General features: G+C 39.9%; 1 protein-coding gene across 1 annotated transcript; it reads right to left on the bottom strand.

Moving 5' to 3' along the window:
• Window positions 1–9,863: 9,863 nt before the first annotated feature.
• On the bottom strand, window positions 9,864–10,641 carry LOC137083951 (uncharacterized). Its single transcript, XM_067449883.1, has 2 exons — window positions 10,446–10,641; window positions 9,864–10,387 (listed from the first exon to the last, which is right to left on the bottom strand). The coding sequence occupies exons 1-2, from the start codon at window positions 10,639–10,641 to the stop codon at window positions 9,864–9,866; spliced, it is 720 nt and encodes a 239-aa protein (XP_067305984.1).
• Between the last annotated feature and the right edge of the window lie 600 nt (window positions 10,642–11,241).

Here is an 11,241-nt window from a genome sequence, read left to right as displayed (position 1 = left end):
TGAGTTAAAGAACTAACGGCGGCAAAAGTTGACTGTGTTGTTGCCTCTTGGCCAAAAAGCTGCACTTGAACACACCACAAGGACTAAAAAGGTGAAAGTCATTTGTCATATGTGTTCTGTAAGGAAATATCTGTTTATATCAACAGGTATCAATTGTCTATATTCATCATTTTAAAAGAGAAACCAAAACTAGGACTCTTGGAATCAAAGCAGTGCTCCTTACCATTTTGAATATCAATTATGCTGATAAATTTCTTCTTTACAGGTGTCTCATGTTATTATGCAGTAACTTGTCGCTAAACTAAACAGTCAATCAGAGTTCAGTCTCTCACCGATTCAACACGCTGAAGCCTGACAGACGCATACTGTTAGCCGACGTAACATCGCCATATGGAGGTCTTACAATTATCCAGTTTATCTTAACTTTTTTTTTAAACAGTTGCCATCTATCACCAGAATTTTTGATAATTTTTAATGCTTTCTTTTTTATCAACACTTAAATGTGGCTAAGTTTTATTAAAAAGCAACATTTTGAGCAAAAAGCTGGGAAAAACGTATTTTTGTAGATGGAGTCCATCAACAGCCAGACCTAGAGCTTGTCCTGGGTTGACATTTCATTCAGAAACATTAGGCAGTTTTGATTTATATGATGTTTAATGTTGAAGATCATGTTATTTTACATATGTATCTGCTTACATATGATATCACTTGTTTCTGTTTCTTCTTCGGCTGTGCTTTGTTCAGGAGATTCTGTCATAGCACCCTCTACCCTATTACAGTGAAAACACAGAAAGCCGTAAAATTCTGTCATTGGCAGGAAAAGAGTTAATGATGAAAGGCAGGAAAGGGTATCTAGATTTTTATTTATAATTCTCATAGTAAAGAATGAAAACCAAAAAGTGTAAAGTCTTTGAAGAGGTAAAAGGAGCCGTGTTGATTATGCAAACATCCACTATCACTTTTGAAGAAGAGATAAAAGCCACAACTTTCCAAAGAATTCACAACTTGTGGTTGATTCTTAGATAAAGTTGGTGGATGTAAACTTCACAGTTTCACATCACATCAAATGTGCCATTTATGAAACCGACATCCATAGATGTAACTCAGAGATTTTTATAATAAGAAAAATAGGTTTTATTTCACACGCCGCGTGTAGAATTAAGAGTTTGCGATGGAGTGTGTTACTGTTCCGCAGAAAACAGTGAGAGCGGAGTCCCTGCAAAGCTCAGGGCAGTAAATCGATTGAGCCGTGTAACATTTGCCAGCGTGTGTGTGAGTGGAAGAGCTCTGGGTGATTCATGGGGGGTTGTGAAAGCCGTGATGAAAATCGATGAGGAATAATAAATTAGAAACAACAGAGTGGATTATGGAGGTTATTATGGCATGGAGAAGAAAAGAAAGAGAGAGAGACACACAGAGAGAATAAGTAGGTACCAAGTGTCTTTACAAGGAGAAATGAACAAGAAATATTAGAGTATACACTTGGGTGTTTGTTCAGCTATGGGCGCCTTTGGACCTGTAACTCCTTTAAAACACAGTTTACACTTTAATTACTTAAAAAAAATTCAGTGTCTATTCACACCAAGCACAAATAGGCTATTTACACTAGCTCCGCCCACCAGTGTCTGATTGACAGACAACAACAAAAGAAACCTGTCTGATAACAGGATCAGTGTGTGGAGAGTAAGATGGGTCGTGTTAGCTTTTGATGTGACTGACCCGAATTTGAATCCAAACTCATTTTTCTCCCTTTCCCCAATGAATATCAGCTCAAAGAAGCGTTTATTTTTAAAGGGGTACTTCAGCACTAGGAAGATGAATCTGTATTTAAACTGGGTCATTAATGTAGTAGAAATATGAAATTATTTTTTTATTTGGTGCTTTCTAGACTGTGAAAAGACAGAAAATGTATTTTTGTCTCACGGGGATGAAAAACTACAATTCCCAGAATGCTTTGCTGCCCTACGAGGCCACTCCCAAAGCCACCGCTACCGAATCACTAGGCTTCTTCGACTTGTTCGACTTCACCCAGCGATGCGCAGGCCGATTGGTGGCAGACTTGAAGCACTGCATGCTGGTTAGAAATTTTGTCCGACTTGAGGCAGCGCCGACGGCACGTGACTCTGACGTATGTCACCAAAGTACCGCGAGAGCAATTCGGGAGTAGCCGGCTGATGCGGCCCGCTGCAGATTCTCAAGGGGGACTGCAGGAGCTCTGATGACGACACAGCTGATCCATGATTGGCCGATTCACAGCATGACAGCGATCACGTGTGTGTCGTTTTTATTCTAAAACCTTATGTTACGCTAATGCTCACACATCATTTATTTATAACAGTAAAACCTCTTTTCATGTAGTCGTGATGTTATATTGTCATGTTTATCAAACTAATACTGATAAAAACCATAGACCCCACTTCATTGCTAATGTAGTTTTATATGTTGAACTTTAATCTTGTCCAAATAGACGCTTTATTAAGCAGTACATAAAGTATTGAATGAAAATGTAATTTGAATCTGAGTATTTGAGAAATATTGCATTTATTTAACGCGGGTGACGTGGGTGACGTCATTGACCAGGAAACTATAAAGCTCCCCTGAACCAAACAATGTCAGCTTCTGTTGTCTTCAGCAAGGTGCTCTGTGTAAAACTGTCTTTGTCTATATATTAGGGCTGTCAATCGATTAAAATAATAAACAGTGCTTTCTCTCATTTTAAGAATATAAATAAAGGGAGTTTTTTCACTGGCAGTTAAATTGAGAACATGACACAGTTTCTATGAAAAACTGGTAATGTGATAGCTGTCATGCAGACCTAAGAGCGCACCAGTACCATCCCATTCCTGGAGGACGTTGATTTTCCACGAGTAGGAATATAGTGATTTTAAGAGATGCACGTTCCCTTTTGAACTGCCGGTATTCTGAGTGTGTGTGCCAAACTGTGCCGCGATTCACCTGAACAGTGTGAGAAACATGGGCTTGGGAGCGCCCTTGTTCAGAAAGTAACCTGTATTTGTTTTAGCCGATTGTAATGTATTTATTTCAATATAAGACATGTACTGTAAGCGGTGATGGTGTTAATGATTGACTACAGATATGAGCGAGAGTGAGCTTGCAGTGCATCACGCTCGGACTGCAGAGAATATGCTCAGTGAAATAGCACACTTTTCTTTCGACCTGGAGTCTAATAAAAGTTAAGCAGAACATATGGTAGCTTATGCAGGCTATAACTGCACTCATTTCAGAGTAATATTATTTTAACCCTTTTCTTTCCCTATTAATGTTTGCTGCTACATCCTTTATGTCTATGGCTGATCTCAATTTTTCCAGCTAAGGGCCATGGATCAAACAGAAAACGCGCGCTGCGTTAATCGCGTGTTAATAAAATTAATGCCGTTAAAATGAACGGGGTGTGGGGATGCACGCGATTTAAGTGTTATTTGTTTGGAGTGGAGAATGCGGCACTGTCAGCTCTAGTAATACAGATAATACAGAGCTGCAGTGTTCATTCATAAAATTCCCGACGTGTAACTATCGAGAGTCTCTGCTCCGGTTGGCTTTCTTCTCGAGGGAAAATAGTCAACAAAGGTCCTTGGTTCAGATCTCGCGTTTGCCGAGACAACGTGTAGATGACGGGGTTGAGTCTAGTGGCTCAGATCGCATGTTTGCTGAGGCATCGTGTAGATTATGGGTCTGTATCTACAATAAGAATCGAATTGCTACAGATTGCGGCTCAGATCTCGCATTTGCTGAGGCAATGTGTAGATTATGGGTCCACAATATGTGCATGGGGAATTGAGCAGACAGTAATTTCCCTTTCTTTCTCTCTTATGATTGTGTGCAAACTAATTATGTGTGTTTGCAGACTATATCTATGGATTCCTTTGTAAAATTGAGGGAAAAATATATATATATATATATAATATGAATATTCAATGTTAATATAATAAAGCTTGTAATGGGAAGGAAGGAGGCGGGAACCGGCGAACATTCAACAAACTTTTACATATAAAACACGTTTTACTCACATAAATGTGTTGCACCATTCCTGTCGGATCCAAATCCAGCATCGACCAGAGATTTGTTTACAAACGAACCCGCAGTGAAATGAAGTGCACATTTCTTCCGCACGTGAGCTGGAACTTCATTAAAAATTAAGTTTAACCACACATGCCTAATATTAGGATCAGAAGGAAGCTTATGCAGCGACTGTGTTCTTCCACGATCAGGAATAGCCCAATATCTTGCTATATTCCTCGGCATGTTTATTGATGTTGACCAGAGCCGAACAGCTCCATTATTATCAATATGGCACCCATATTGTAAAGTGTTACTGATTTTTTCCCCAAAGTTTACCAATAACAAGTGATACATTGTTCATAATGAATTAATTTGTGTCAAGATCACACATTAGTCCTATAGAAATAAAGTGGTATTTACAATTATTTCACAAAAGAAGGAGGACACACATTATTCTGATTCTGTTTACTTGTAGTCACAGGACAGTATGTTTACATTAAATTTAGAAAGAATGATAATTTCTACAAATTTTCCAGCAAAATTACGACCTGAGGAGCTTCAGCACTCTCTCCAGCGACAGTCAATACAGTTATGTTTTCTGTCAGAGAAACAGAGGGAGTTGCTTTATTTTATGACATGCATAGCTAAATATGGACAGCATCAGCAGTTCTGTAAAAAGAGACAAGATGTACTGACAGATCAAATAAATACATGAGTATGATCATGATATATACATGATTTCGCTCCAACCCTAATCAAAGACAGGTGAAGCTAATCAAGCTCTTCAGGATCACTTGTTGCAAATACACAGGCAGGTGTTTTGAAGCAGATTGGAAATAAACTCTGCAGGACAGCTTAGGGTTGAAGACCTCTGGCCTATATGATTTTTCTGATGTGTCATATTTACCATATTTACTGTTGTAGTTAGTGCACATAGTCTTTTGCGTCTCATATACATATTTATGCCATATATACGGTGACCAGAATCCACAAACAGAAGTTATTTCAAACACTCACTGCTGTCTGAATGTGAATTTTTAAGCTAATTTTTTCTAATGTATTTAATGCTGACGTTAGTTGGTGAATGAAATCATCCCCATCTCCAGACTCAGATAAACGCTTTGGACTAAGGTATTCGATGGCCCAAAAAACCCTGGCTATTGGCCCAGAGAAAGGCCTGACAATAAGTGAAAATAAGTGCAACAAATGGCCTGTTTGGTTCACTTCTAGGCCGTGCCATGGTTTCAGTGTTCATTGAGATTGTCAAGCGCTCTATCTTCACTTTATTTTCACATTTGTTGCTACCACAAGTTTCTGTAAAATCAAGTAATGTGCCGCCAACACCATTTTGCAAACACAAATACATTCAGCTGCCAAGATGCTGAAAAGTGACAACTGTGGTGTATAGTTATCTTTAAAACAGCACACATTATTGAAAAAAAACATATGTTTAAGGAATTAATTAAGATTTATATTCATGAAGTGTGCACAAACAGAAGAAACACACAATGGTTTTCCACAGCTTAGAATGAAATGATAGTCGAGCGGCTAGCAGGTGAAGACGGAGATAGTGGAACTGGCTCATCAAGAGTCTAGGGACATTTTCATTTTAATTAGGACTTTTCAGTTTGTTTTGTCCGACATTATTACAATTTGAACCAGAAGAGAAAGGCACCAATTAACACACCTAAAGCACGATTTATGCAGCCAAACAATACAGCACTGTGGAATGATTTCTGTCACAATTAACATCATCTTTGGTAAATATTAAATACATCTGCTTTTCTCTGATTGTGAAAATTATGTGAATGGACACTGAAAAGGACAGATTTACTTGCATTTTTAATGTTTTTGATCAAACCTGCAGGAGATGCGTGCTGAAATGGGTGCGTGTGTTAATGTGGCAGAAGCGATAAAGCGCTGATCTCAGATCTGTAACAGACTGGTGACAGTTAAGGTGACGGGTTAAGGAGATGAGGCTGTTTGAGTGGGGTGGGGGTTATTAATCTTAGCAGGGACAATCAATCTCAGCTCTTTCTACGTTACCTAAACATGATTGAGTACATTTGAAATAACTTGTGAATGGCTCTGTTCGCTCATTTAAGAACTATAATTTAATTGGATAAACGGGTAGCTCAAATCTGCTGTCATTTATCACCCCCACCTGCATCTCTCCCGGTCTCGCCCAATTCCATTCCTCACATGCACGATCCTAAACCATGGACAGAAACAGATTAAGATGGAAATTGTTACTCGCTGATAATATTAACTTCAATCATAGCCCTCAAATCAAAGTGACATCATAACAGTGACATTTTTGCATTTTTTCGTAACCAAACGTTACTTGATTCCAGAGCTACAGAAAAAGGGACTATAGATGCATTGACTCAAAAGAATGTTGTCAGTTATGATCTGAATATAATCAGTAATTATCAGGGTTATTTCTGTTCTCTGGACTTTTATTTTGAAATGCTGTTCCTTTCTATGTTTAGTTTCAGTGTCCAACATGTTCTCAACTCGTAACTTGGCACTAGGGTTGGGTATCGTTTGGGTTTTTTACGATACCGGTGCTAAAGCGATAATTTCAAAAAATACGATACCGATGCATGAAGCGATACATTTTTTTTTATCAAAAAAGCCTCAAAACGACGGTGGATGTCATTAAAGAATGGCTTTTTATTTAAATGTTTAGAAGTTTAAAGTGTATTTAAATATATAAATATTACAGGTGTGACGAGACAGTTATCTCACAAAACAAGACAGGAGATTGGGTTCACAAGAACGAGACAAGATTTTTACACAGTATTTTTAAGAAATACTCAAGGATGAAATACATGACTAATAATTGTTTGCAGGAGTATTTGAAATGTTTTAAGTCCTCATCTTGTTATGAATATCATTTCAGTTCTACTTTCTGAGTATGAATTTGCTTTCATATGCCTGAAAAGCTGACCCACAAGCCAGACCCACATCAAGATGTTTGGTCTGGAAACTCACCATTGACAGCTCAATCTGAGGGGCGGGATAAACGGTTGTCTTTCAAACTCCCTCTGCACGCGATAGGATAGCGCTACACCAACCAGAGCAACGAAGGTGAAGCAGAGCTTGTTGATAGATTAAACATTCACCATATCTGGTCGGCTAAACTCCGAACACATCTTCCCTTTTTAAGAATGACTTCAGTGCCATTCTTTTTTCTTTTCTCAGAGAAAAGTTTAACTCCAAGTCTTCCAGAGTCGCGGTCAAAGCTGATTCGAAAGACCGCCGCCGTTCGCCAGTTTCTGTGTTTACTAGAAGCACGCAAACGCAACTCAGCCGTCGTCATTATGGCCCCGCCCACCGACTCTATACACGATGTGATTGGCCCGGCAAGAGTTAGGCGATTACAGCTCAGAAGGGTATTGAGAGTTGCTAGACGACACTCACGACAGATTAGATTTGCTGCCGCAAGGGTGCGTCTAGATTTCTAGGCTAGGAAAAGCCAACAAGCACTGTAAATGTTTTGCACAAACTCAACTGACTTGCTTTTCTTTTTTTATTGTCTCTTCAGACCTCAGAACCGCCTATGAGTTAAGGCTGATTAGACAGCCCACAGCCCACTCCCAACAGCCTTCCCTTTGAGAAACACCCATTGAATCTTCGGCAGGACCTTCGGTGTCATGTTTCCATGTGCAGGTACTCCATTTATTTCAATTGATTGCCCAATGCATCAGATCAAGACACATTTAAACGGTTATTTCACCCAAAAATGAAAATGACCCTATGATTTACTCAGCCTCAAGTCATCCTAGGTGTATATGACCTTCTTCTTTCAGATGAACACAGTTATATTACAAATGTCCTGGCTCTTCCAAGCTTCATAATGGCAGTGAATGGTCATTTTTGAAGTCCATAAAAGTGCATTTTTCCCAATATATAACTGCTCAAATGGATCCAGGCGTATCTAATTCCACTTTTGCTAGTTTAACGACGAAAAAAAAAGGGTTGGTGCGCCACAAAAGGGTTGTCTCTCATCACTTAATGAGTCATAGGTGTGTTTTGGGCATAGCGTGCAATAAATCAATCAGAGTCTCATCTCCCATTCCCTTTAAAACAGTTATACTTGTGGCATGCTGGATTCACAATTTACATGAGGAAAGACTAAACGCTTCTCCAGAGAGGAATCGTTTAATCTGTGTGTGTGTCCTGATGCGCGTTCCTATGTGTCTAATAATCAGAGTGTATTTGATTTGTGCACCCTCAAAATAGCAACGCTCCAACAATGCTCCTGAACACACCTGGCTTTCGGACCAGACGCCCATGGGTGAACAGATGCGCCAGTGCATTTGATATTTAAACAACATGAAGCTGGGCGGGAACAGAGTACTGAGAACTGTGTCAGATTGAAAGTAAAAAACACTTGCGTTGTGCCTGGAGCCGCATTGTGCCGGGTTTATGAGAGGGCCCTTTATGTTTATATTCTAGACCAAACAAATTTATACACAAATCAATGCCCTTTGTATTGGACACGGCACGACTCTTTTATTTTTAAAATGTTAAATGTAATATATATAAAGAAAATAAGGTTACTTGTTTATTTTAAGAGATTTAGCCCAATTATGTAGTTTTATTTAGAGACACAATTGTTAATTTCCAGAATGCATTGCATATGGCTGGAAATGGAGATTTAATATTGAAATTAAGTGCTGTTTAATGGGGTTTTGGGAAACATCTGTTAATGTATAATGTTCATTTATGTTTGACATTTGAAAGAATGTATGTTATGTTGAAGTTTTGACCGTTACCATTGTCCAGAAGAGTAGAGCTTATCGTTAGGTTGTGATGTGAATAACTGCAAGTATTAATATTAATTATAAATATTAAAAATGTTGATTGGTTCAATGAGCAATAACTTTGATAATGCTAGTACAATAACAGGTTTGTTCTACTTGTGCCAGCATCAAACAGGCTATTAATTGAATACTATAACTGAAAGTCAAATATAAATAGGTCATTTCCATTTACTCAAATTTTTTTCTCCCAAAGTCAACTTAAATTAAAAAAAAGCACATTCCACTAATATTTAATTATTCATAAAAACAACCTAAATATTATGTGTACCGGTAATACTGTTAGTAGGTAGATACTATGTAATATTTTTACAGTGTAGATATTAATGTAACTGTTATATTACTGAGGTAAAATGTGTAATTTAATTAGTTACTAATCATATTAAAAGGAAAATGCTTTGAATTGATAAAGTAATCCAAACCACATTTAAAATGAGTAACTTATAACTGTCACGTCTAGACCAAATTAAAACTGGTGCGAAGACTCAAGTGCAGAAAATAATAATTTATTAACACAATATAACAAACACAAAACAAAACCCACGAGGGGGAAAAAACATAAACTAGAAATACATTAAACTGAAAACATACCACCATGGGGAAACGGGAGACGTAGACCTGACAAAGACTGACAAACACAAGGAGCTTATAAAACGGGACAAATCAGGCAGTGAATCAGGGAACACAGGTGGGCCAAATTAAACCAATAATGAGATAACAAGGGGAAGGGATCAAACAATGACAGAAGCACATGGCCACACTTACAAAACCCATGTGCACACAAGACAGGACAGGCATGTGACATTACCCCCTCCTTAAGCAGTGGCTACCAGACGCTCCACTAGGGGAGGGACAGACCAGGGCGGCACGGGAGGGTCAGACCAGGGAGGCACGGGAGGGACAGACCAGGGAGGCACGGGAGGGACAGACCAGGAAGGAACAGAAAAAGGAGATGTAAACAAGGGAGGAACGGGGAAAACAAAAAGTTCAGGAGGCCATGGTAGCCCGCAGAGTTCAGGCGGCCAGGGCGGGAGTAGAGTAAGATGCCTTTGGAGGTGGAGGAAGAGACAGAGAGTCCACTGGCACAGAGTCCACCCATAATGGGATCACTGGAACATGATCCACCGAAACTGGGATCACAGGAACATGGACCACCGGAACTGGGATTACCGGAACAACCTCCAGAGTTTTGGGGAACGCTCTGCGCTTCTCCCAAACATGCAGGTCTGCCACCACGAAGCATCCCATCACAGCCCTCCAGGCCATGTCTGGACTTGGGACCCCTGGAGCAGGGGCCACCGGAATATGATCCATTGGAATATGATCCACCGGAATATGATCCACTGGAACTGGGACCACCGGAACATGATCCACCAGAACCGGGACCACCGGAACAGTGTCTACCGGCACAGAGTCCACTGGAACTGGGATCACTGGAACATGCTTCACCGGAACTGGGATCACCGGAATACGATCCACCAGAACAGGGACCACCGGAACACGATCCACCGGAACAGGGGCCTCCGGAACACAGTCCACTGGAACATGGACCACCGGAATTAGATCAACCGGAACAGGGACCACCGGAACTATCACAGAAGGAGCCCTCCTTCTCTTCCTCCTCCCTCTCCCCGAAGGGGATGATCCGAGGACTGGGGAACTGGCAGTCTGTGAGGTTAAGTGGAGGAGGACCAAGAGGAGCAAGGTCACCCTTGCATAACTCTCCTCTTATACCACAATTGTAAATAAATCCCACAAACTGCCAAAATGATAAGATCCCCAGCATTCCCATCTCCCAAGCATTAACAGGATCAAACAATGACAGAAGCACATAGCCACACTTACAAAACCCACATGCACACAAGACAGGACAGGTAAGCAAATACATTTCCAAAGTAACCTTCCAAACACTGAATGTATGTGAAATACAACACTCATCTTTCTGTTGAGTGACTGTGGAATTTCTTTGAATTGTCATGAATTTAATTCCACTTCCTGTCATTCAAATTCAACTTCCTGTGGAGTGGAGTCAATTCAATTCAAATTTGAATTGAATTGAATCGAAGCCTGCTGTCGAGCAGCAAAAGTGACTCCACGTAGGCTGTGCTGGTTTTACACCATGCGTTTCCAGTCAGGGGAAAAGGATCGTTTTTCCCAATGCCAACTCCACCCCATGCCACGCCCACAGATATGACACGACGACACCAACCAAGTCTAATGGGTAACACTTTAGTTTACGTTCCAATTCTCACAATTATCTAGTGTCTTATTATGCATATTACTAGGATATTGGCTGTATATTAGTACTTATAAAGCACATATTAATGCCTTATTCTGCATGATCATTCTACACCCCTTAATCACCCATTACCCAAACTTAGTCCCTTACTAT

The sequence above is a fragment of the Pseudorasbora parva genome, chromosome 7 (genome assembly GCF_024679245.1).
Source record: "Pseudorasbora parva isolate DD20220531a chromosome 7, ASM2467924v1, whole genome shotgun sequence".
NCBI classification, from domain to species: domain Eukaryota; kingdom Metazoa; phylum Chordata; class Actinopteri; order Cypriniformes; family Gobionidae; genus Pseudorasbora; species Pseudorasbora parva.
This window is presented reverse-complemented; position numbering and strand designations above follow the sequence as displayed.

Bases quoted from the DNA above. Each gene is read 5' to 3' on its own strand.
- LOC137083951 (XM_067449883.1), bottom strand. From the start codon at position 10,641: ATGGGAATGCTGGGGATCTTATCATTTTGGCAGTTTGTGGGATTTATT. The intron at 10,388-10,445 runs GTGATAGTTCCG...TCCATGTTCCAG, and splicing joins AGAGAAGGAGGGCTCCTTCT to TGGACTGTGTTCCGGAGGCC.